At 41.1% G+C, this 27,669-nt stretch overlaps 2 protein-coding genes across 2 annotated transcripts in view; both read right to left on the reverse strand.

Annotated features, from left to right (window-relative positions):
• Positions 1-5,492, reverse strand: part of Gad2 (glutamate decarboxylase 2) — a 77,791-nt gene extending 72,299 nt beyond the window's left edge. Inside the window, exons 1-4 of the mRNA XM_027953098.2 lie at positions 5,417-5,492; positions 4,649-4,708; positions 4,316-4,465; positions 3,137-3,370 (exon numbers count right to left, since the gene is read on the reverse strand). Coding sequence (XP_027808899.1) covers positions 3,137-3,370; positions 4,316-4,465; positions 4,649-4,708; positions 5,417-5,492 — 520 coding nt within the window. The remainder of the gene's footprint in view (positions 1-3,136; positions 3,371-4,315; positions 4,466-4,648; positions 4,709-5,416) is intronic.
• A 5,012-nt stretch (positions 5,493-10,504) lies between these two features.
• Positions 10,505-27,669, reverse strand: part of Myo3a (myosin IIIA) — a 199,550-nt gene continuing 182,385 nt past the window's right edge. Inside the window, exons 30-33 of the mRNA XM_027953097.2 lie at positions 24,057-24,163; positions 22,086-22,126; positions 20,454-20,597; positions 10,505-10,640 (exon numbers count right to left, since the gene is read on the reverse strand). Coding sequence (XP_027808898.2) covers positions 10,505-10,640; positions 20,454-20,597; positions 22,086-22,126; positions 24,057-24,163 — 428 coding nt within the window. The remainder of the gene's footprint in view (positions 10,641-20,453; positions 20,598-22,085; positions 22,127-24,056; positions 24,164-27,669) is intronic.

Here is a 27,669-nt window from a genome sequence, read left to right on the forward strand (position 1 = left end):
TTCTGTCCCTGTATATATTATTTGACCTTGGCCTGTTATTTCACCTGAATCTCTCCTGCCCCCAGTTTCTCATTCACTGATAATAATGTGAAAACATGGAGGGATATAGTTTGACAGGTGAGAACTGCATGCCCTTTTGATTTCTGGCAGAAATATTCCCCTGATGACATTTGCTCACCACCTGCGGCCCCTATAGGCGGCCTCCTAGGGCTGCCTAGTGAATCCAGACAGGGCTCTATGCAAGTGTGAGAGACCTGCCTCTGAACCTGTCAGCTGTCCCAAGCAGCCCTGGGCGTCCAGCTGCACCATCAGTGGCATGCGACCTGAGCTAGGTCTGGCTGCACAGGAGAATCTGGTGGCCACTCACCCCTTGGGCAGCTAAGGAGACTGCAGCCATTTGTGACAGGAGATTAGGATTGCTCCAGGCGCTGCTGGAATGTTCCCTACAGATAAGCAAATGAGCCCAAAAGGGTGCACAGACTCTTTGAACTACCAGCCTCTGGCAACTCGGATTTGGTGCTCACAATCAGTTGGGGAGGGGCCAAAGACATCCAAACTGCTCTTTGTTTTTTTTTTCCCCTAAATATTTATTTTTTAGTTGTAGTTGGGCACAATAGCTTTATTTTATTTATTTATTTTTATGTGGTGCTGAGGATAGAACCAGTGCTAGGCAAGCGCTCTACTGCTGAGCCACAACCTCATCCTCCACATATTGCTCTTTGTGTAGTAGTGACCCAAACAAGGACAGCATCATTTACTGATATTTCACTTCCCTTTGTCTGATGGCTCAATTAAAGAGTCCAGGCTATATTAATCCCTACTACTCCCCCTTACTACCTCTATCCCCACCAAATCTAATAATCCTTGCAAACATTAACTATTCCAGAATCCTATCATTCACTGAAATTTCTTATTGCAATATTCATTAAAAAAAAATAACTCAACACATGCAGACTTCATTTTAATGAATTTCCCCACTGTGCCTACCTCCTCTTTAAGCTTGGAGCCCAAGTAGAAGTCAACTAAGGACTCTCCGGCGGAAACCAGGTGATAACAAGCATTTTCTAAAGGAATCTCCCAAGGATTATGAAAATGCAGGATGGTAGCAGGCAAGGTAACTTTGATGGAGACCCTAAATAGTACTGGTTGACAAATATGCTGAAGCATAAATATCTGTAAACTTGCCAGTTGAAGAGAGAAGGTGCCTATTGTTAATTTTCTAAAATACTATTTGGGACAGAAGGCCAAAATACTACATATGATAGGAATATTGTTGAGATATTATATTAGTATTGATATGCTTTACTTAGAAATCCAACTACATCAGATATTTATCTAAACTTTAAATAAAAAGTAATAGAGCAACACTTGACGAACAGTTTCATGTGCATTATGGCAAAATCTAAGTATTGAATTGGCCCATTTTTTTTTTCCTGACACTAAATGGAACATTGATAGACAGAACTATTACTTTTATTGACTTGCATTGCCATTATCTCAACCCCTTAAATTGCATTTCAAATACCACCAGCTTTCAAGGATGAAGATGTAAAACATTTTACACATTCTTTTTGGTTTGGTGTCAATAGACACCAATTTACTATCAACATTTAAATATTAGGTAAGGGGCATGGGTAAAACAAAAATGACTTAAAAGTATTGCTCAGGTTTGCACCTATAGGTATATTAAAAGCTGGTGGGAGAGAAACATCTTTTAATGACTGGTGTATATACATCTTGTGAGTTCTCCAGGAATGTAAATTGATTGATATTTAATAAACCTTTGAAAACCACACTCCACAGTCTGATGGAAGTCAACAAGTTAATTTTTTTTCCTCTGTGTATCTTCTTCTAAATCTCTAATTCCACAAAAGTGGAAAATAATACAATAAATCAATTTTCCAAGGCTTTGTCTGTGCATACCTTTCTTTGTTGTCACAAAGAATGTGCAAAATAAATAAATAAATGAAAAAAGCCGAAACTCTCCCACCAAACGTTCTTCAAATGGTTGTCATTGATTAGGACAATACTGATAATTCATCAAGAAAAATTGCAATATAAAATATGCCATGTCTATGATAATTAATGTTTATGTAATATTTCCCATTTTTTATTTGTAAGCAAATCCTCTTAAAGCTATAAATCAATTTAGATCCACTAGGTCTTTTTTCTCCCCAGAAATTCATTTGTATTTATTTTTGTTGCTTTAATGAAGTGCCACACTACCATGTATCAGGATGATAGGAGACAATGTAGGAAAAAAGAAGGGTAATCAGGCCCTGGGTTGATGAACAATTGATTTTGTGTAGATAAAAAGAAAGGTTGAAATGCACCCAAATAAATGTTACACCTGGAACTATAAAATGGATGGACAATAAAGAATACTGCTCAAATCTAGGCTACAAAATACATTTTAAAAAAATGTGCCCCTAAGGATATCAGTTTTGCCCACCCCCACTCCATCTCCGCACTTGCCTTTCTTTTATCTTTTTACACAATGCCCGTGAAGGACACATCCTTATATCCTCATATATTATGACTGAATTGCTAAGCTAGTATATATAGCGTGTGTGTGTGTGTGTGTGTGCGCGCGCGCATGCACACACCTCTTTAAAAAATAGGAGAAAACCTGGAATTCAAATCTGAAGTCCCAGCTAATTGAGACAATGCCACAACATTATAACTCTGGCTCAATGATTACATAACATGGTTAGGTCCCTGAATAGTTCTATGCCTGGAAATTACCAGCACCATACTGGAATTCAGGCTTTTGTTTGGATGCCTTTTGAGCTCTCATTTCCTTATTCCCTTTCTTTTTCTATTTTTGGGTCAAATCTACTGTCCTCTGCTGACAAACAGTTGCTTCTATATCAGTGGTTCATCTCCATGGTCAAATGCATGCAATGTAAATGCTGACAGTTTATGCTAAGATGATATTTCTTATATTATCAACTTCAGATGCATAAACAATAACAGAAAATGCTTTTGAGTCATTTGAATCATTACTATTTTTAAATGATGAAAATAGCTTTACAATTTTGAAAATATCAGTAACTCCATAAAACAAAACATTTTATAGAAAAAATAAAAATTGTAAAAGAAAAGAAGAGCTTTATTATTCCTGATAGGACAATACCTGTTTTAATTGCATATTTTAGAGTTGTTTGGCAATGCATCAAAATTTCCTCCAAATTTTGTGGCTGGTCTGCCAATTCCCAATTATATTCTTGAAGAAGCTCATTAGGATAATGGAAATCAATCACTTTGGTTGATCTATCGAAACTTTTCACCACATATTGAAGCAAAATGTCCATAACATCTTGCAGAAATGTCAAAGTGGGCCTTTCTCCGTCACAGGCTGGCAGTAGGTCTAAAGAATAGAATTAAAACGACACCATTTTACTATGGAAATATTCAGGCGCGATCGACTGGGCAATTAATGTCTCTTTGAATCCAGAGATTTTACATTAAACAAACAACAACAATCAAATACTTTTGGAAAAGCAGAGCATTTTCTTTAAAGGAGAGGCATTTTTCAAAGACGAAGGGAATGAATGAGAGCAATTATGATTTCTCCTCTTCCAGGAAAAAAAACTCTTGCATTTTAGTTCACAACATTGTTTGCTTTCTTTCTTTCTTTTTCTTTTTCAGAAATTGTGCCTCCATTTATCTGATCATGGGAGTTTGTCCTAAAACATTTAAAATGTTTATGGAAACATCTCACTTCCAAAGTGTTTGCGAAATGCCTTTGGGCAAACCAGGCAAAGTGAAATGGGCCTGTTAAAGGTCCGCTGATCCCCAAGTCAGTGTGTGTGTGTGTGTGTGTGTGTGTGTGTGTGTGTGTATGCGCGCCTTTTGGAGACTGAGAGTATAGGCGCACGGGGTAAAATTTAGCGAGCAGGTCTCACGTGTACAAAATCTTTCCCTTGTGAAATCACAGCTACACGTTACTCCTTCGATCTAATCTAAAGACCTAAAATATCTCAGCAATTTTGAGTTCTCCTACAGGACATCTAGAAATTGAATCCCACCCGAGGACCCCAGCAACGTAGCGAAGACCACAATGAACCACAGAGTGCCAGGCCGCTCGGCCACCCACAGCTCCTGCCCGTGCTGGGGCAAGGGCGCTGCAGCGCAAGAGACTGGGACTCCATCAAGCTTTTCTCGCGTACAGTTGAAGATTCTTACAAAGCCAGCCTCTGGGAATCACCTCGACTCCCGCAAACTCCCAGCGCAACAGACGTCGCCCAGGCCGAGATGGGCGGGGCAGAGCAAGTAGCAGGGGGGCCCCTGGGGTCCAGTGAGACTCCTTTACCTGTTGAGTGTAGAAAAGCATAGTTGACATCCGCTTTGGGGCAGTTGCAGGGTTTCTGATCACAGGTGCAGGCGACCTTCCGGGCGGCGGCCCGCGGGGACACGTTCCCAGTGCTCTCCGCTGGCTTCTCAGTATCTCCGTAGAGCAAAGCTGGACAGGAACACAGATCGCCGGCCTAGGTCATCATTGGCCTGACAGGCCTAGCTCTCTCACCCTCGCCCATCGCGGCCAATACACCCCAACTCGGGTGCAGAGGTGAAAAGGCGGTTTTGCTCCTGCGGGCCGAGAGCACCGGACCTTGCCAGCCCCCCTTCCCTGGGCTGCTGCACTTACCGCACAGCTTGTTTCCGATGCCGCCTGTGAACTTTTGGGCCACCTGGCACCAGGCTCTCGCTGCAAAGAAAGACAGGCAGGAGGACAGAGAACCATAAAGAGATCAGCTGATGGACGTGTGAAATTTTGTTCTAAGTGAACAACCTTAGTAAGCTCGGGTTGTGAGAAAGGGCCGCCTGGGACAGTGCGCAGACAGGTGCGGGGAGCGAGACGGTCCTAACAACCCCGATCAGCCCTCAGGACACTGATTTGTTTTCAAAGGAGAAGCTCACACTGCGGCCCTTTGTACTTGCCTTCCAGGTGCGGATGGGTTCAGAAAAAACTCTCCTACGTGCCTCGCTTGAGCTAGTTTTCCTAGATAACAGGCTGTCCATTTCCTTGCAAGCTCCCTTTTCAGACTAACAATTCTCTCCCCTTCCCATTTTCCCCCTCCCCACCGCCATTCGGTCCCAGACCAGGATCTAGACACCAAGGTGCAACGTCCTAGGTCCATGAATTTGTTGTTCTGGAGATGCCCCCCGTGTTTGAGGAGCTCTCTTAACCTTAGGAGGAAAGGATCTGGGATTCTTTGGTCATCTTCCTAGGGGGAAAAGGGCTGTGGGGGTCTTGGGTTCTTGGGTGAACCAGGACTTAACACGAGAGCAGGGCAAAGCATTCAAAGAAGTTTTTTCTGTTGCAGGTGGTAAAACCTCCTTAGTCTTCTCAGGAGCCCTGCAAAACCCTGGGCCACCTACAAAGCTCGCCAGCTGCAAAACCCCACTCTCCTACCTGTACCGGGGTTCTCGGGATCCCCGGAGCCATCTTCAGACCCGAAGGACCAAAAGCTGGAGCCCGGAGATGCCATCCGCGCTGCGAGACTGGAGCAGGTCTTGAGTGCGGGCTGCGGGGCGAGCTGCCTTAGGCTCGGCCCTGCGCGCGCGTGCTTGCGAGTGTGTGGCGGGAGGAGGGCACTGCGCGGGGACGGGTGCGGACTCGCAACGAGGGTGGGTGTCACACAGGGACAGGAAACGTGCGTGTCTGCGTGTGCGCGCGTGTGTTAGAGTTGGGGCTTAGGGATGTGGTAACGCTCTGGAAGCTGCAGAGGTTAAATGGGGAAGGGGTCCGAAGGCTCCTCAAATATTGGATATTGAAAAGCCCAAACCGCCAGAGAGATTTTGAAGGACAGGGAGCCTAGAGGGGATGGATGAGGAAGCGAAGGAGGAAAAAATGGGAGAGAGATAGGGAACTGAATCCTTACGGGGCGAGGCAGAAAGTACACTTAAGCTGGAGACAGAATGGGGCGTGCACGCGCGCCCCAGAAGAGCTAGCGTCTTGTGATGGTAGCTGCCCAGGCGCGCTGTCCAGGGTCCTACTGCGATCGACAGTGCGCTGGCCTTAGAGCGGGGCGGACCTGGGACAATGTGGCGACCTAGACGAGTTTTACACATGTACCGATTAGCGTATTGTTTGAGGTCTGGCTCTGGCTGCCGGGAAGGAAACGCGGTTCCCTGGCCCTCTCCCTCCAAGCGGGTGAGGAGGTCGCTGCGACCTCAAGAGCTCAAGCCGGTCAGACCAAAATCTGGCGCAATTCAGAAGCTGGGAAGGGTATAATGGGGGAAGGGCGTCTAAGTGCAGAAGGGCTCATTTCAGCTCCTAAGTAGAATCTAATGCGTGCCTACTGAGCCGTGCTGGCCCTGGAGCATGCCATTCCTGAGCAGCGAAGCGCTGGACCCACCGTCCAGGTTTTGAGTGACGGCTGGGGAGAAAGACTGCTGATTGAGGCAATTAAAATCCACGCTGGAGTCTATCACTCAGGACCTCGGGCTGGCGGAAAAAATAAATAAAACGAACGGAAACTTCTTGGAAGGGAGTGGGGAGAGCAACCAAAGCCTGCTGGATTGAAGGTTGATGGGGGATGGGATCCGGTCGTTTGATGACCTTGGTCCACAGAGACTTAAAAGGGCCAGCTTTACCTGTGACTGGAATTTGTATATGTAATTTGTATATGGGAGGGGTGCACACTGTTTCTAACTAAGCAATTTGGGCTTCCCAAATCCTAAGGGAAAAAAAACCTGCTTGGCCCTTCATTTTAGGGGGCCTCAAAACAATAACCCCCTCCCCCTGCCCCAAGGTAATCTTCAGGTTAGGGGGGTACCAGGGAGGACAAGATTGGCTGCCTCTGAGGCTTGGTGGGAAAGAATCCTTTTCTAATAAATATGAGAAGGTCAGAGTCTTTTCTTGTCTGATGATTTTCTTTATCTAAAAATGGTTAAACAGGGTAGGTGCTCCAAAGATTTGCGGCCAGCAGATTTCCCCTTGCCTTCTTTTGGCAATGGAGAGTGGATATCAACTTTTACAACTGGCAGCTGGGGGTGGGGGGGGGAGAGAGAGAGAGAGAAGAGAAGAGAAGAGAAGAGAAGAGAGAAGAGAAGAGAAGGAGTATATGGCTCTGGCGGAAAGGAGATGTGTTCAGCCTCTCCTGGTGTCTGAGTTTCCTGAGTCCTGTTGGATCTCAGGTCATTCCCATTGTGTTCACAAGCATTTTTTCTCTGTCTTTAGAACCAGTCACCAAAGCTGTTACCAAAGCAGAGACCCTTGGATCCTCAGTCTTGGCTACCATCCCTGGATCCTCCTTTAGGAGGGGCGTCTTGGGGCTCGCGATGGCCACATACCGGCCCAAATTTTGTTTCCCTGGGTATGCTACACTCTGGTCAATTCTCTTCACTAAGCTTTGTCTTCTTTCCACGTGCCTAATCCAGCTGATTTGGAGGATCCACACTGTGGCTGTGGGACCCAGGAATGGGAGTAGGGGCGGTTACTGTCTGGGTCCTGACCAAGGGGTGGAGCTGAGCTGGCTCTAGCAAGAAGCCTCGACTAGGCGAGAGTGCAGCGGCCTTAAACCTAGATCTCAGCTCCGCCCCTTTCAGGAGCTCGGTTTCCGAAGCTCCACTTAACAAAGGTTACAAGTCCAAGGAAGCAGAGACTTCTTGGTCCGGTCGTCTGAGCTGCGGGAAGGTCAGCTCCGCAGTTGTCTCTCGCGCCTCTCAAATACGAATCGACGAACCTAGTTCTTTGTTTAAATCCACGCTGAGTCCTGCACATAGTTCTCTCCAAGCCAGCAGGCTGGGGTTGCAGGACTTTTCTACTATGGACGAGTGGTTGGCAATTTTTTAAAAAGGTTCTTAAGAAAACAAGCGTTTAACGCGCGCGCGCAAACACACACACACACACACACACACACACACATACACACACACACACAAAAAAAAAAACCAAACAAAAAACAACAACAACAACAAAAAAAAAAAAAACCCGAGGAAGAAACGGATATTTTAAAAGATGAAGGCAGAAATCTCAACATCCGAATTTAACTGATTTTTTTTCTAAACAATGACTTAAAATTGCTACTGTTTAAGCGCCATCGAATCCAGCCCCCAAGTACTCTGCATCTGCTGGTGGTATTTAACATTTTTTAAAATTTTACTTAAATCCCCTACTTCAGATGCAGACGGGAATCTGGCGTCTAACGCCATCTCTCCCCCCCCCCCCCCCCGTTTACAACGCAATTTGCTTTGTAAAGAATTTCATTTCGCAGAAAAGCCCATTGCTCCCTCTCTTAGGCTCGGGGTTGGCGATAACAAAAGAGTGAAGGGAGGTAATAATTACAGTCATTAGTTCACAAAGGAGGCAGCCACCGACTGGTTAGAGAAGGCGGGCCAGCGCTGGGGAAAAGCTTTGGAAAGGAAGGCCTTTCCGAATAGGGGGACAGACCCAATGCTCCAAGGGAAGTCCGCCGGGCACTGTTTACTTGCTGTGACCTATTTCTTGTCCATAGGTTACCCAGAGATCGTGTCGTAGCCCGGGCCAAAGAAAAACTATCTGGTACAAGTTTTCCCTTGTGTCCTTTTTTCAGTGCTTAAATGTGGAGGGACAGAGGAAGGAGGAGGGATGCTAAAAAAAGAGGGAGAAAGAAAAAGGAAACAAATACATTGCAACATTTCACCAAAGCATTGGCCATTCTCTTTTCCAGTCTCACTTAAAAAACAAAAACAAAACAAAACAAAAAACCCTGTGGGGAAGGGCTAGGGGAGAAATAGGGAATTTAGGGATAATAGCTGATGCCTCCCTATCCAGCAAACGAAGAGCTGATTCCGGGGCTCTCGGTTCTGCAGGGGTCACGTGGGAAGCTTGGGTTGAAGAATGGGCCTTGCAGCGAAGAGCTCAGTCCTCTTGAAGGCACCTACCTGTGGAGGGTCTCCTGGTGGTGGTTGGGTAGGTACGTAGGAGTAGATGGGGCTGGGCCACCTCAAGGTGGACCCTTGAGCCTACCCCTAGAACCAGCTACATGCCCTGCCGAGCTGGTTTTGTTGGTGCTAGGATCAGGTCTGACAGCTTCCGTGGTCCAAACAACCGGGGGTGACTCGTTTCTTGGGTCCCAAGCCCTAGCGTGGTCACAGCGCTAACTCAGGAAAGGAGCAGGGCCTACAGAGCATTTGAACTGGAGGTTTGTCCCAGTTCCAGCTGGAGATTTTCCTGGGACTGGACTTCGGTAAAATGGAGAGTGTGCACAAGTCCAGTCTCTGGGGAGCGTTCGGAGCTAACTCTCTGGTGAGACTATTACAACCCGTGGAGAAGTGGCACAGCAAACATTATCACCTCCCACCGCCTCCCCGTCTCTTGTCAACTCCCAGCATTTTCCCAGTCTTCTGGCTGGAGCCCCAGGGTACAGGAGCTGAGGGTACTCCTGGAAAGGACGAGTCCCCGCCAGAACACTTCTTCAGATTCAGTGGTTCATGGAATCACTTCGCCATCCTTCCTCCCACTTTTCCAGGCTGCAGAGACCTGAAGGATGTCTTTTCTAGAAAGTCTTAACCCGGTTTTTAAATTAAGTTGCAGTCAACTGCTGAATGCAGACCTCTGCCCATTCACTACTCTTCCCCCTCAACTTAAGTACACCCAAATTCGGAGCGGTGGAGATTGCCCCAAATCTCAGAGTAGGTGAATGTAAAGCCTGACAGTTCTCCTCAGTGATATGGCTGGAATTTTTCTAGGCAAGACTAAAGGAAGCCACACTGATTAGGAAAGCAGCACGTTTGTGTGTGGTGTTGGGGGTCTGGAGTTTTGTTTGGAGGTCCTGTTTTCATGACAAATGCGGGGGGAATTAATTTAGATTGTGTGTGTTTGAGGTGGTTGGGGAGGGCGTTTGCTAATGGCGACTGGGGACACCTCTGCTCTTGTCTCTGGGAGCTGCCACCAGCACTCTATACAGCAGAAGCGGGGCCCCAAAGCGAACTTGATGAGCCTGCTCTGCAAACCACGGATTTTTCAAGGCGCTTCCTTTTTATTCAGCAATCTTAATGACCACGAGAAAGGAAAGCTCAGTTTGAGATGAAATTCACCTTCCTTGCTCCCACCCGGGCTTTGTTCTGGAAGACTCATCCCACCCGAAATTGTCCAGTAGGCCTGAGACGGTTGTTTGCAATAAAGGAAAAAAAAAAAATATTTGATGTCACCCAAAATGAGAGAGGGGCTGATGTCAGCTCAGATGCAGCTAGATTCACAGAAAGGGTCTCAAACAAATGAACAGATACATTAGGGAAACAGGGACAGGGCTGCTCCAACTCAAGGGCTGTTGAGAGAGGGGAGTGCGGGGTCGGGGAAGGGTCTTCAGGGTGCAGCGCCTGGGGCTTCCCAAGGGCTCCTCCTTCTGGGCACGGGAGACTGACCCCAGCATTTGAGGGGCACGCGCAGCAGGCAGCCCCTACCGAGGTCAAGCACTGGGCTTCAGTCCCTGGAGGTGCCAGCGCCCCAGACTTCCCCGCTTTGCTCCCTCAGGCTTGAGCACTTTCTGACCGTGGCAGCCTCTCAACAGCTGCGCTACAACTGCTCTACCAGGCGCCGGCGCTGGGAGGTTTTGCGCAGGAGCCTCCTGTAGTCGTAGGGGCTGGCCGCTGGCCCGGTCTCCTCCTGCTCTTCTTCCTGCTCCTCCTCCGAACTCTCCGCTGCCCAGCATCTGCGAGCGAGATCCAGGAGTGTCAGAGCCGCCACCCAGCGCAGTGCCTCCGACCCACCCCTAATTAGGCAGTTCCTCTTCCTGGCACTTTCCACCAACCCTGTGCCTTTAAGAAAGACACCATCTAAATGTCTGGCTAGGTGCTGGGGTTGTGGCTCAGTGGTAGAATGCTTGCCCAGGTGTGAGGCCCTGGGTTCCTTCCTCAGCACCACATACAAATAAAATAAAATAAAATAAAATAAAATAAAATAAAATAAAATAAAATAAAATAAAATAAAAGTATTGTGTCCAACTACAACATATATATATATATATATATATATATATATATATATATATATATATATATATTTAAATTTCCGGCTAATGGCTAAATGTATCTGCCATAATTCTCTCAGCAGGTTTTCAAAATGGAGTCCAGTGACTTTATGTTTGGATGAGAGCTACACAAAGCATCAGAAGGCATAGATCAAAAAGACAAACTTCTTTTAGGATAAAAATAATTCACAACCAATAAGCCACCTATTTATTTTAGTACTTTGATTTTTTAGTTGTGGTTGACACAGTATCTTTATTTTATTTATTTTTACGTGGTACTTAGGATCCAACCCAGGGCCTCGCAAATGCTAGGCCAGCAGTATACTGCTGAGCCATTACCCCAGTCCCCAGTAGTTTGATTTTAAATACACTTTGGTCAAAGGGGAAACCTGGAGATGCCTAATCAGATACTCACATTTTGAGTTGTAAAACTGCCTTAATATTTTTCAAAATATTCCTCTAAATCTGACCATTCTGTTACACAGGATCTCTCTGCCCTGTTGTTTTTTCAGTTTTAATATTTTCAGTGAGGCTGTCTAGCCAGCTTTCCTGGATCACTGCTGGGAAACTGCCAATGTTTCTCTTTAGATTCTGAAGTTTGCCTGGGGAAGTGGGGTGCTCTCAAAGATGCAACTACACAGATTCATTCATTTAGCACCCACCAAGTGCTGGGCAATGCTGTAGGTGATGGGTGAACAAAAGTCCCCATTTTCATGGAGTTTTAAATCTAGGGTGGCAGAGGAGCATGAACAATTTAAAAATGATGAGAGGTGCTATAATAGAAAATCAAAGCAGGATAAAGAGGAGCCTGAGGGTTGTGCTATAATGTCATTTATTTCATAGATGATGGTCTCTATTAAGGAGACATTTGAAGAGAGGCCTGCAGTTAAAAGAGTGACTGAGTCTTGCAGAAGAGCAGTTATTCCAGGAGGATAGAGCAACCAATGGAAAAGTCCCAGGACTTCAGTGTACATATTGTGTTCAAGGAACAGTAGGGAGGTCACTGTGGCTTGAATGGAATAAACAAAGGGAAGACTAGCAGAGATGAGCACAGGAATGAGGATAAAATATGGCAGATAACTTAGTGCTTGAAGACCATGACAAGGACTTGGATTTAATTTAAGAGTAAAGAGAAATATTAAGGGGTTCAGAGTAGAGGAATGGCTTATAGAAGAATCTGGCAGCCAGAATGGAATTAGATAGGCATGTTAAAAGACTCTGCAGCAGTTCAAGTAAAACTGACAATGGTTTGGACTAGGCTTATAGAGGAAGAGGTGAGCATGGGCTGGATTCTGTCATACTTGCAAGGTAGAACCGAGAGTTTGCTGATGGTCTGGGACGTGAAAGAGAAATAAAAATGTCCCCAAGACTTCTGGCTTTAACAATGGGAGGATGGAGTTATTTAGTAAGATGGGGAAGACTACAGAGAGCATTTTGGGGAGGGGATATGGATTTTAGTTTTGGTTATTTTAAGTTTGAGATATTTATTAGACATTCAAGAGGAGAGACTGAGTAGGCAATTGGATGTATGAATCCTGGTGTAGGCCAGAGACTCCAGTTCAGGAATTTCAAGTACATAGATGATATTTACATCATGAGAGTGTGTGTTGATACACACACACACACACACACACGCACACACATACATTATCTGGAACATTCTACTATTTCAAGTTGAGGACTTATCAGCAAAGGAGAATAAAGACAAGCAGCCAGTGAGGCAAGAGACAAACCAAGAGAAGTAGTGTCTTGGAGGTCAATGAAGAAAGTGTTTAAAGACAAACTGAGAAATCACAGTGTTAAAGGATGTTAATGGGGAGGGATAAGGACTGGGAATAGATCACGGTTTATGGCAAAATGGAAGTCATTGATGACTTTGACAGGAGCAGTTTCAGTAGAAACCTGAGTTAAGAGGCTCAAGAGAGAATGGAAAGAGAAGATATGGAGGAAGCAATATCTTTGCATATTATTCTTTTGCTATAATAAAGAGAAGAAAAATGGGTAGCCTTAAAGGAACATTAAGGGTGTTTTGGGGGGGGGGTTCTGATTGCATCATGCTCACAAATGGCCAGAAATGATTTTATCAAAAGAACCCACATCCAAGATGCAGCAGAGGGGGGGGACAACTGCCATACAATATTCTTGAGTGGGTGGAAGGACTTGGATGGAGTGCACAATGGGAAGGTGTGGCTTTAGCTGAGGGAAGTACATGCTTAAGTGGCAAGAAGGCTGGTAGATGTGGTGGTGGAAGCTTGTGTCTATACTCTGCTACTGCTTTCTTTCTTTCTTTTTAAATTAGGTTTTAATTTATATGTGACAGTGGAATGTATTATAATTCTTATTACACATATAGAGTACACTTTTTCATATCTCTGGCTGTATATAAAGTATATTCACACTAATTCATGTCTTCATGCATGTACTTTGGATAATAATGATCATCACATTCCACCATCATTTATAACCCCATGCTCCCTCCCTTCCCCTCCAACCCCTCTGCCCTATCTAGAGTTGTCTATTCCTCCTATGCTCCCTTTCCCTATCCCATTATGAATCAGCCTCCTTATATCAGAAAAAAAACATTTGATATTTGTTTTTTGGGGGGATTGGCTAACTTCACTTAGCATTATCTTCTCTAACTCCATCCATTTACCTGCAAATAACATGATTTTATTCTCTTTTATTGCTGAGTAATATTCCATTGTTTATAAATGCCACATTTTTTTTATCCATTCATCTATTGAAGGGCATCTAGGTTGGTTCCACAGTTTAGCTATTGTGAATTGTGCTTCTATAAACATTGATGTGGCTGGGTCCCTGTAGTATGCTGTTTTTAAGTCCACAAAATTACAATTATCTTATATTAGTCAAAGGTGCCAAAAACATGCATTAGAGAAAAGATAGCCTCTTCAACAAATGGTGCTAGGAAAACTGGAAATCCATATGCAACAAAATGAGATTAAACCCCTATCTCTCACCATGCACAAAACTCAACTCAAAATGGATCAAGGACCTAGGACTAAAACCAGAGACCCTGCATTGAATAGAAGAAAAAATAGGGCCTAATCTCCATCATGTGGTATCAGGTCCCAATTTCCTTAATAAGACTCCTCTGGTGCAAGAATTGAAATTAAGAATCAATAAATGGGATGGATTCAAACTAAAAAGTTTCTTCTCAGCAAAAGAAAAAAATCTGTGAGGTGAATGGAGAGCCTATATCTTGGGAGCAAATATTTACCCCTCACACACCAGGTAGAGCACTAATCTATAGAGTTTATAAAGAACTCGAAAAGTTAAACACCAAAAAAACAAATAACCCAATCAATAAATGGGCCAAGGACCTGAAGAGACACTTCTCAGAAGATGATATACAATCAATCAGCAAATATATGAAAAAATGTTCATCATGGCTAACAATTAAAGAAATGCAAATCAAAACCACTCTAAGATTTCATCTCACCCCAGTCAGAATGGCAGCTATTATGAAGGGAAACAATAATAAGTGTTGGCAAGGATGTGGGGAAAAAGGCACACTCATACATTGCTGGTGGGACTGCAAATTGGTGCAGCCAATATGGAAAGCAGTATGGAGATTTCTTGGAAAATTGGGAACGGAACCACCATTTGACCCAGCTATCCCCCTGCTACTGCTTTCTAGATAAAAAAGGAAAGAAGATTGTCAGCTGCAAGTGTGAAAATTATGAGGATAGAGGAAAGAGAAGCAAATCTTATCGAGTGGACTGGGGAAGGGAATAATGGACTGAGGCCATACATTTTAAGCGAGAATAGATTTAGCTTATCTCTAACCATGTTAAGCTACATGGATGCAGCTACAGATTGGCAGAAAGTGGGTTTACCCAGCATGAACCTGGCATTAGGGTTTGCCAGCTAAATATAATTGAGGTAGAATGAGGCAGGGTCACAGCAGGTACATACAAATGAATGAAAAGAATGATACAAGGAGATGGCTAGAACATTGCCTGCTGGTGGAACACGTCATGCATTTTCTGAATAAGGAATTATAAGAAGAACAAACTTTTGGCAAGATCTTTCAGGGCATTTTGAGCTCAGTGGATACTTGACAGGAGAGGTCTTTTGTTTTATAATGGGTATCATAGACTTATAATAGGTGTCACGGAGTATTCTCCTTTGAGTTACTGACTTGAATTCTCCTATACGAGAATTTAAAAATATTGAGTAGTAATCATTTGCCAGATACATTACACACATTATCTCTAATTCTAAGAATGGAAATGCAAGGTCTTAGATCCTTCCTATCCTCAATCTGCAGATGAGAAAACAGATTCTACATGACAGAGCTAGTAAGGAGTTTTGAATGAGGATCCAGCCCAGATTTATAGGGCCCAGATATGCTTCTTCCACTGTATCCCTTGACCTCTTTTCTGGCCATACTTCTTTCATAATTCTCTCAGCCTCAACTGATATACTCTTGTTCCATCTTACTTTTAAGTATTTCCATTTTCTCCATACCTCTTTTTCATAATTAAAATCTGCATATATCCTTAATAAGCCACATCCTTCAATGCTGCTCAACAGAAACCCCACTGGATTCCATTTTGGGAGGACATAAGAAATGGTCACCACTAATTACCTGCTATCAACTTTTATTTAGAATTCATGAACATTTATTGAAAGAGAAATCAAGAAAACAATTTTAATTATAATAGCTGCAAAAAATAAAACTCTTGAATTTAACCAAGGAGGCAAAATATTTGTGTACTGAAAAGTATAAGACATGAAGGAAATTGAAGAAGGTGAAAGTAAATGGGAATATATATCCCATTTTCATGGATTACAAGGATTAATAATGTTGAAAATGTCTATAACACTCCACATGAGCTACAAATCAAAGCAATCCCTAGTCTAAATTCCAACTTTTTTTTTTTTAACAGAATAGGAAAAACAATTCCGAATGATTTGCATGGAACCACAAAAGATCCTGTACAGTCAAAACAATCATGATCAATAAGAACAAAGCTGGAGGATTCATACCACCAAATTTCAAGACCTACTACAAGCTATGGCAATACAAACAGATACTGGCATGAAAAAAGACACGCAGAACAATGTAACAGAATAGAGGGCTCAGAAATAAACCTATATATTTATAGTCATTTGGTTTCTGAAAAAAGATGCCAAGAAAACACTAGGAAAAGGAGTTTCTTTAATAAACAGTATTGGGAAAATTGTATATTCACAGGCACAAGAATGATACTAAACTATTATCTCATACCATTTAGAAAATTGAATTAAAAATTTAAACATTAAGACCTGAAACTGTAAACTACTAGAAGAAAACATAGGGGAAAAGCTCCATGACATGCTCTGGGCAGTGATACGTTGGATCTGACACCCAGAGCACAGGCCACAGGAGCAAAACTGGACAAATGGGATCATATCTAATTTAAAAAATTCTGTGGAGCAAAGGAAACAATTATTATAGTGAAGTCATAACCCATGGAATGGGAGTTAATATTTGTGAACCATACATATAACAAGGGGTTAACATTCAAAATATATGTGGAACTCAAACAACTGCACAGCAAGGAAATAAATAACCCATTAAAAAATGGGTAAAGGGCTTGAATAGACATTTCTCAAAAGAAGACATACAAATGGCCAACAGGTATGTGAAAAAAAAAAAGAGAAGAAGCTCAACATCATTAATCATCAAATCTCAATGAGATATGCCCTCACACTTATAAAGATGGCTGTTATCAAAAAAGATACTAAGTGTTAAGCTGGGTTTTTATGACACATGCCTATAATCCCAGAAGCTTGGGAAACTGAGGCAAGAGGACTTCATGTGCAAGACCAGCCCGAGCAATTTAATGAGACCCTGTATCAAAAAAGAAAAAAAAAAGATAGCAATTGTTGGTGAAGATATAGAAAAAAGGAAACTCCAGCACACTGTTGGTGGGAATGTCAATTAGTACAACTTTATGAAAAGTAGTCTGGAGGGTCGTCAAAAAATAAAAAAAAGGTACCTATCAAATTATCCCCCAATCCCCTTACTAGGTATATATGCAAAAGATGTGAGGGTAGTACCTTGAAGGCAGATCTGCATTTCCATGCTCAGGGAAGCACTATTTCACGATAACCAAGGTACTGAATCTACCTAAGAGTTACCAGAGGACGAATGATTAAAAAAATGTATTTTATATACTCAATGGAATACTACTCAGTCATAAAAGAAGGAAATTCTGTTATCTGTGACAATGTCGGTAAATTTGGAGGACATTATGCTAAGTCAAATAAGCCCAGACTGGAAAGCCAAGTAACATGTGATCTTGCTTGTATGTGAAATCTAAAACAATCAAGCTTACAGAATCAGTGAATAGAATGGTGGCTACCAGGGCAGGGGCAGGGGAGAGGACTGGGGACATGCTGATCACAGGATGGAAAATCTTACCATGAGTAAGTTCAGTAGATCTATTTTACAACATGGTGACTATAGTTAATAACAATATATGGTATATTTGAAAACTGCCAAAAAAGTAGATTTTAAGTGTTCTCATCATAAAAGTATAAAAGCATGTGAGATGGCGTGTTTGTTAATTAGCTCCATTTAGCTACCCATAATATGGATATATATATTTCAAAATATCATGTTCTATACCAAAAATGTATATAATTTTTATTCATCAATTAAAAAAGACCATGAGTTCATCTATTCCTCCCATGCTTCCTCTCCCTACCCCACTATGAAAACATTTGGCGTTTGTTTTTTTGGGGATTGACTAACTTCACTTAGCATTATCTTCTCTAACTCCATCCATTTACCTGCAAATGCCATGATTTTATTCTCTTTTAATGCTGAATAATATTCCATTGTGTATATATACCACATTTTTTTTTATCAATTCATCTATTGAAGGGCATCTAGGTTGGTTCCACAGTTTAGCTATTGTGAATTGTGCTGCTATAAACATTGATGTGGCTATGTCCCTGTAGTATGCTGTTTTTAAGTCCTTTGGGTATAGACTGAGGAGAAGGATAGCTGGGTCAAATGGTGGTTCCATTCCCAAATTTCCAAGGAATCTCCATACTGCTCTCCACATTGGCTGCACCAATTTGCAGTCCCACCAGCAGTGTATGAGTGGGGAGGGAGCATGGGATAATTAATGATGGTTGAATGTGATGATCATTATTATCCAAAGTACATGTGTAAAGACACGAATTGGTGTATACTATGTATACAACCAGAGATATGGAAAAGAGTGCTCTATATATGTAATAAGAATTGTAATGCATTCCACTGTTATATATAAAAATAAATAAATAAATAAATAAAAAATAAAAAAAAACATGAGACATTCAATTTATCATTGCTATGGGACATCATATTCCTGGGCTTACTCACATCTTCCTGAGTGACGTCAGAACTTGGTGTGTGTGTGGCTGTATTCACATACACCAAGACATTCTTTCTGCAATAACATCATCCAACATATAGTTTAGTCTCAAGTCCACTTGCCCCCAAATGTCTTTCAGAGCCACTTTAAAAAATGTTTTGTTTTTTCCCCCCCTATTTTAAAACTAGAATCTTATCAAGGTTCACTCACTGCATTTGGCTGAGTTGTGTCTATAATCTTTAGTTTCAAAAATTCCTTTCTTGGAGTTCCCTTCTTGTTCAGCTTTGCTTATTTTTATTTTTTATTTTTTTAGTGCTGGGATTGAAACCAGGGCCTTACATATGCTAGGCAATTGCTCTATGAATGCACCATATCCCTGCTTCCCGCTTTGTGATATCAGTATACTTTCCTCAACCACCAAGTGCCTTGGATGTAAGGACCATTCCTTATGCACCCCTATATCCACCCCTTCCTAAATGCCCAACACAGTGCTTTGAATAAAGTGGCAATATTGAATAGCAGTTAAAGTCATTGAATCTAAAACTGGAGAGTCCTGCATTCAAAATTTCAGGCTCCATCTCTTACTATATAGGTGACTATTTGCAGTCTCTAAGTTTGCAGATTTAGCCTCTTTATCTATAAAATGGGGCAATAATACTTACTGTTTCCTCAGCTTGCTGTGAGGATTAAATGAAATAACAGCATAGAGCTAGAACAAATTAAGCATTCAACCAATGTTAGCTGCTGGCATTCTTATTGTAGTGATTATTAAATACATATCCATAAACATAATTTGATAACAGGCAACATTTCAGGGACATAATACTTTTAAAGCAGATGTGTTTCTGTCATTGGGGGAAGAGAAAGAATATTCTGGAGAGGGGGCAGAGTTGCCTGTTAAAATGTGAAGAAGGTAGTCGGTGAAAAACATTGGAGCACAGTGTAAAAACCTTGGGCTTTATTTCACTCACTATGTATGTGACCTGGAATGAGTTATTTAATCTTTTTGGCACTTGAACTCTGTGGTTAGACTAGCACATCTATAAGCTCCAACATGTTACAGTTCTTGATTTCAAAATGGAAGAATAAAATCTTTTTGGAGACAAGGGATAAAAATGAAAGTTCAGGTAGATTCTGGAAAGCAGATAAAGAGAATAATAGCCACCAAGAATGGAACACCTCTCCTATGCTGCATATTGTGTTAAGTGATTCATCATTTCATTTAATCTCTGCAACAATGTAGTGAGGCAGTTATTAGCAAATCCTTTTGCAGATGTGGACACTGAGGCTTAAAGAGATGGGTAACATGAGCACAATCGATCATTCAACCACCAAATGGCTTTATCAGGATCCAAATCTAAGACATTCTAACTCTAAAACCTCTGCTCTTAACCATCATGTCACACTGTAATGAGACGAGTGAGGGGTGCAGAATGTTCTAGGCTGATAGGACGCTGGCTCAGGACTTTTGGATAAACAGCTCCTCATGGCCTGTCATTGCTCCCATTTCTCATATATCATGTTTTTGTCTAATTCCCTCAATCTTAAAACTTAAGAAAGAATTTGTGAAGACAGGAAAAAACAAAAACAAAAACCAAAAAAGAATCCCTAAAGTTGCAAATAAGCTGCAAACGAAGTTACTTAATATTATAAAGTTGTTGGTAGGAGAAAAACTCAAGTCCCAAATACATATTTTTCTATGAATCTTACTCCAAAATATTTCTGATTTGATATTCTGATTCTGAGAAATTATAAACCACAATTAAGAAACCAATAAGGGATTAAATTACCATTTAGAGTTTAACATAGATTTTAGATACGGTATGCTGCAGCTTATCATCCAAACTGACAAACTTTTAAAAAGAGATGCTATTAATAATTACACCAAGAAAACAGGTATATAAGTAGGTATAAACTGTAATTTTGCTAAGAAAATGAAGATGTTTGATTATGCTACTGCAACATTTATGATTTTTATCTTTAAACATTGTATCCCTTGTGAGAAGCAATATTAAGTAAAACCACTTTGTCATTAGCCCATAAGTAAAGCGAAATTGCTTAAAAACAGAATTGTGAGTGTGAAGTTGAACATGCTGTATTTTAAAATGCAGTTTATTACCTTTCGTTAGCCTTAAAGCATGGACTCTGGAGTTCCTGCTGTTGTCTTGATTCTCTTAAGTTAGGGTTATGGTACTTTGGTCCAGAATGACTGGGCAAAAATTCCTTATAATAGAAATCTTCCAAATCTAATAATTTTCCCTGACTGTAAATGAAACATAACATATCATGACATCAGTGTAATTCTCTATTTACTTAAACTTACAGAATATTTGTCTTCCTTTTTTTTAAGCATTTACTGTAATTTAAGAGTAACACATACAGGTCAATATAAATGAGTCTTGAAATGTGCGAAAACCGTATAAATCATAAATTAAAAAGAAAAACAGACTTGTCATCTCTTACCTGGAATAAAGCACTAACTGCTGGAGCAGCTTTTCCTGGGTCTCTTAGTTTTAACCTGGCATAAAACTAGTAGTTACTAGAACAGCCAGTGATAATGTTGCTCTCATGCAGTTCACAACTGACCCCAGGGCTGCTATCAGGAAAGCTGGTCTTTATGCACAAGCACAAAGCATTTTTAAAATATATCAGTCCATCAGTACATTGATACACACAAGGTTTTATGATCTTAATTTCCCTCCTTCACAGGGGACCCTCTGGCCTCCTTCTACCTGTTTGTCTTTAGGGAATTTATTTCTGTGCCAGATTCTAATTCCTGAACACCTTATACACACACGGGTGTGTCTCAACCATTTTAATTCTTGGATCTACTCGGGCCAGAGTCTTGCTCCTGTGGTGCTCAGCACCTGTGGTCTGATGGACATCACAGGATGTAAACCAGTAGGTATGGAAATCCACCAGGTCTCACAGGGCTTCTGGATAGATGTTTTTAAAGTTACAGATACCAATTTATAAATGGACTTTCAGGATGCCATCGATTCATAAATAGAAAACTCTGTTCATTCATGCATAAAAGAAGAACCCTCTTTTGTTATTAGCACTGTTCAGAAAGTGGTTGGCATTGATTAAAATAGTGGTATAGGGCTAGTGGTATAGAGAGCTTGCCTAGCATAAGGGCTGCACTGGGTTCGATCCTCAGCACCACATAAAAATAAATAATAAATAAAAGTATTGTGTCCATCCATAACTGAATATTTTTTTTAAAAAGCAGTGGCATAATGTTAAAATAGTAGAGTATTGGTTGACTGAAATGTAGGAAAATGAAAATCCCCTGAAGTTAAGTGTGCCACATCTGTAGGTAACACAAATCTTGATATCCTAACAAACCCATGAAAATAAAAATAAAACATGAGATTTAGCATGTGTTGAAGGAGAAAAAGCAAAAGAAATTTAGGGAAAGAAATTCTGCAAATATGAGTATGTTCAAATTGCCCAATTAAAACTATTCAATGAACTGAGAAAAGCAAATTCTATATTGGGGATGGTACCCTTTTTTTTTAAAAAAAACATGTTCAAGTCCTTAGAAAATGCTTCTTACAGTGCTGACTCAATATATTTTCAGTGGGAAATATCTTGTAAATTATACATAAACAACACATTTAAAAATATGTTGAAAGCACAGTACTACCAAGTGTATCCACATAATACACAGGATTTTTGACCATAATTTGAACAGTGGATTTATATCTCTGAACAAGAAGACTTGTTGAAATCTAGAAGTAATCATTACCTGTCTTTCCTTGGTCTTCGTTTCTCTTCTTGGATTGACTTCTAAAGGGAATAGAATTAAAAAGTTCTAATATATAACACTGTGTCATCATAGTCTGTAATATGATGGCATTAATGGAAGATAGGAAAGAGGGAAGAGTCCAGTGAGTAGATTTATAAATTTATAAAATTACTTGGTCACTCATAAAAGACCACATACTATGTGATTCTAATTGTATGGAATGTACAGAAGAGGCAAATCTATACAGACAAAAAGTGGATTTGTGAAGGCCTAGGGATTGTGGGTAGGGAGTGACTGCTAATGGGTAAGTTTCCTTTTAGGGGTGGTAAAAATCTGGTAAAATTGGTTGTGGTGATGGTTGTTCTAAAAGCCATTTACTTGTACGTTTCACATGGCATGCAACTTACATCCCAACAAAGCTGGGTGAGTGTGTACACTTGTGTATAGACATGTCTGTGTGCATCTTAATACAGAAAATGTAAAAAAAAATTAGGCAGTTTGATATTAATTTTGGAGCTAGAGAGAGACCTAAGCTCTCTCTAGCTTAGGAGAGAGATCTAAGCTCTCTTAGCTAGGGAAATAAAAGGAGAAGAGCTCACATGATCAAATTCTGGGCAACAACAAGAGGGTGAGAAGCCTTCTGAAGAAACTCAAGAGATATCACCAGAGTATAGGGGAAGGACTCTGACTAAGGTGGAGTCATGTGTGAGCTTCACTGTATCTTGGGAGATGGAAAATCTGTTCTCAACAAATTCTCTGGGTTCTAGCACATTTTTCTGGGTTCTCTGTGGCATGGAGAAGAGTTGCTCCTCTCTGTGGCAATCAGGAGTGAGTAAATCAGTATTGCAAATGGAGGGCCCATGGAGGGAAAGAGACCTGGGACCGTGAGAGGATGCCACTCCCTGGCAGAGTTTCAAGTAGTTAAATATGACCAGTGGACATGGAAGGACCAGGATATGAAGCTGAAGAGCAGTCCCAGGTCCAACAAAGAAGGTCTTGGAAGGAATCTGGACTGTATACTAATGGAGCTGCTGAGTCATTAAAGGGCCTATCAAAGGAGGAACAAAATCAAAATTATGGTTTAGAAAAATTTTCTGATGTAGCTTGAGCGTGGGGTGGAGTCGGGGGTGAGATTAGAAGCAGTTAGGGGGGCTGGAAATACTCCAGGTGAGAAATGATGTTGATCTGAATTAGGGTAGATGCTGTGAGGTTACAGAAGGAAGATGAACTGCAGAGAGCTTTTGTCCATAGACATCAGTTTAGAGCAATGGATCAGGTATGAAAGGGAGAAGCAAGATTCGGGATGACTTCCAGGATCTTGGTTTAGAAAACCAAGTGGACAACAGTGGGATTTATGGAGAACAGGAACATGAGAGCAAGGGCCACCTAGCAGGGGTGATGTTAGTGAGTTCCCATCTAGAGCAAACTGTGAGTGGAGTCAGAAGACCTCGTAAAATTAGTGGCCCACACATGCTTACCTGTGTCTTGGGATCCTGAACCATGAGATGTGGATATGACATTAAAGGCTGCTTCTAGGATTAGATATTACAGTGAATGTGAACAAGCAAATCTTTAGGCCTATAATTTAAGGTGTTCAATGAATGTCCCCTTCTCTTTCACCATAACCCACCCATTTGCATTCCTTAATGCACGCCCTCTGTAGACAGCTCCAGTCATGATGGCTTTCCCTTTCTGGGTTGATATTTACATATAAGCTCAGATTCATGACCAGCAAAGAGAGTTGCTGGGAGAACACAGTGGGTATAGGACCACAGGAGAGGTCTGGACCATGAGGAAGAGGGGTGAGAGGACAGGAAAGTGCCCAGACACTCAGCTGGGGGAAAGTCAGTGAAGAGGCAACCCAGAGGTATCTCTGGTTTGCCAGGCCTTTCTCTGTGACAGTGTGCCGGATGCAGCACACTGGCCTTCAGAACATACTCTGGCTCCCGTGGGTAAGAGTGAGCCACTTACATGTAGTAGATAATAGTATGTGGAATCTTCGGGGTTATTTAATGTTTTGGGTTTCCGGGGTCGTCTTGGGGGTCTCAATATTTTTGGTTCTTCTCCTTTAGAGATACCTATAAGGAAGGAGACCATGAACAAATATTTAAGTACAAAGACTTTTATCATGAAATGTTTTCCTTTTGGGGTAAATACGAATTTATATGAGACAACTGAGGTGAAAACTAGGAGGAAGAGGAAATGTGTTCCCACACCAACCCTTACTATATTCCTCGCCTCATACTATCTTCCAATTGTCTTGAGAGCTAAGGGAAAGAAACGAAGAGGAAGAAAAGTAATGTGGAGTAGGGTACACCAATTCATAGGATGGAGGAGGAGGACAAAGTCGGCAGAAAAATTATTCATTTTTTATATTTTTGGTGATGATGGGGATTGAACACAGGATCTTGCACATACCAGGCAAGTGCTCTACCAGTGACTATTCAGTCCCATAAAACATTCTTAAAAGGGTCATTATATTCATAAAACATCTGCTATTCCTTCATGCCCCCTTCTATGACACAGGTGAGGTGGCCCAACCATTCAAGCCCTGGGTGATCTTCATTTTAAAGCACCATCTGCTTATGGCCCAAATGAGCAGACTGCTCATTTGTAGGGTTGACATGTTTTTAGATGCCTAATCTATCTTTCATGAAAATTTAGAAAGACAAACCCTTAGAATTTTTGGATTCGATTTAAAAATACTGACCAAGAAGGAACACATCTGGTCATCTTTTCCTGCTCTCTCTGCCAGTATTACCAACTTCTTAAAGCTAGAGCAACAGAACTCCTGATGATCTACATGCTTGGTTGCTTATGTTCATGACAAATGGCGTTATATTTACAGAACTAATAGGGCCTCTCACTGAATATTTCTAGTTTTCAAGACTCTTAAGCACCCCATCTACCAACTGCAGTTGTAGAGAATGGCTACTTGACAACTACATCAGGATCAGGGGGAGAGGTGGGTCTGGGCGCTGCTGGAGAATGGTGCATTCAACATATATCTGAGCATATATTTCTTAGCAAGACTTTAAGGGCAATAGATCATTATTGCAAATAATAAAGGGACAGCAATAGTTTCCAACCCACAGATGAAGAAATACAGAGAGAAACTGAATCATCCCCAAACATACTAATCCAATCAAGTTAAATCTATTCAAGTCAATGAATATATAATACTTAGTATATATAAACAACTATGGGAGGGTCAATCAGCTCCAATTAGCATGAAAGACTCAGATGTCTAACTTTCTAGTCTCATACCCAGCCTGCTAGGTGAGCGTATTTGTCACAACAGCACTTGTAGTCTAATAGTATCCAGTTCACTTATTTCAAAATGTGTGGGAAATTACAGGACGATTAAAGAAGATCAAGTCATTAGGAGGACTTTTTAAAGGTGAACTGCATGGACCAAAGCTAACCAGAGACAATCACAATAACCATAGTTTACTGCCCTTTTTTGAATAAAACAAAAGAAAATGAGTTAGTTATTAAGAGAATTATGTTAACAGGGATTAATAATAGCCTAGATACTTTTCTAATCAATACTTGGGATTTATCTCTCATTCTCTCTTCCTTCTCCATAGGAACAGGACAAGGAGCTGGAGGGAGAAAAAATATCTGTATATCTAGATCCTGTCATAGACTGTCCTAGGCAAAAGATGGTAAAGCTTTCATTCTTGCTAACATCCCAAATAGTAGTATTTTATATTTTTCTTTCTTTTAATTATCCCAGTGTTGATCCTTAAACAACTTCTATTTGCTCTTGCAATTTTTTTTCATTTTTTAAAGTGTCTTGATCATATCCACTTATCTCATTTGAATCTGAATGGCAAGAAACATGAAAATACAGTATCTAGTTAGTGTATATTCTTACTATTTTTAGAGACATTTCAAAGTGGTCTGTGACTAAATTTTAACTTGGCTCTAATACTATTTCAAATCTGGATTAAAATATCAGCACCTTACTATTGTAACACAAATGAAATTGAAGACGGCAAAGAATCTTATTAAATGCCACAAGAGTGAAAACCAGAAAAGACATTTCTGGTAATACAGGAATTCTTGATCTTGTCTCCATTTGTTCATCAAATGATCCCTATTCAATCTGATTTCAGTTACAAAGACTCTATTGAAAAATGCCTTCTTGAAGGTCAAAGGTACACTTCATTGACAAATCTGAAGGCCCTTTATCTGTCCTTATTATCTCTGACTTCCTCATCACTGAGCATTATCGACCACCTCTTGCCTTCCCAACAGAGGATGATGAGGTTTCTGAAGACAGATGCCTTATTTATTTTTGTATTCCTAGCACTTAAGGGAATGTTTGACATACAATAAGGGCTTAATAAAAGTTCATCCTGAATTCCTGCAGTTTGTACCAACTACTCCATGCTGATGAATTACTAATGCTCACCTCAGATTTGACCTTTCCCCCTACAAGAGCCCCTGCCCTAATTTCTTATTCCCAATAAATACTTCTATCTTGAACTTCAGACTCAAATGAACCAATGGTCCTCTTTTTCTCCAAAATTCTGTTCCCTACAATTTCAATGGCACCATTGTTTGTTGTCTTGGTTCAAAATACTTTGTCCCTTTGCCTTAGCCTTCTTGCCTTCCTACAATGAATAACTTCTGCCCATTTTTTGACACATTCTTTGAAATGTCTAATATTCATCTCCCATTCTGTTTAGTTGCTACTGCACCACTCTGGACCCACTCACCCATATGATCATTGTGTCAGTCTTAATCTGGTCTCCATGCTTTATTTCACAATCATAAATCAGATTTTTTTCTATCTTAAATATTATTTCAATTATAAAATTTCATTTAAAAAAATTATGATGGCTCTTTTTTTAAACTAGACTTCTCCTAAATCCAGGTTATGTACAATCTCAGCAGTTCTGATTTTATGTCTTATTTATCCCCAAAATGAACTACCTCTTCTCTTTAGTCTAATAACCGCATGAGAATCCCAACACATTTTGTAGCCATAACTTTGCTTGTTCTCATCTTCTCATAGAAGAGCTTTTTATCACCTCACTGATCCATCAAGTGTCCTTCAGTGCCCATCTCTGGCCTTTGTTCTCCCTTCCAGGAAGCCTTCAATGATCTCCCTCTCACTGATAGCTAATGGTGCTTGCTGATTGTATAAAACATTTGAAACTCATTATGGAATAAATTGTGCCCCCTTAAAATCTGCATCTTGGAATGTGAGCATCTTTGGAGACAGGGGTTTTAAACAGGAAATCAAGTTAAGATGAGGTCAGTCACAGCTAATCCAACAGGACTGGTATCTTTATAAAGAGAAGAAGTTCAGACCTAGACACTTTTGTACAGAAGGAGGACCAAGTAAGGATTCAGGGAGAACGTGGCCATCTACCAAGCAAGGGGGGAGGCTCTAAGGAAATGGACCCTGCTGACATTGGACTTTGAGTCCCTAGAACCATGAGAAAATATATTTATGTGGTTTAAGCTACTAAGTCTATAGTAGTTTGTTATGTCAGCCCTGGAAACCTCATTTAAAACCTAACCCCACACTTCTTACCATCTACAATTTTTATCTATGATTTTGTGAAAA

Source organism: Marmota flaviventris, chromosome 12 (assembly GCF_047511675.1).
Source record: "Marmota flaviventris isolate mMarFla1 chromosome 12, mMarFla1.hap1, whole genome shotgun sequence".
NCBI classification, from domain to species: Eukaryota; Metazoa; Chordata; class Mammalia; order Rodentia; family Sciuridae; genus Marmota; species Marmota flaviventris.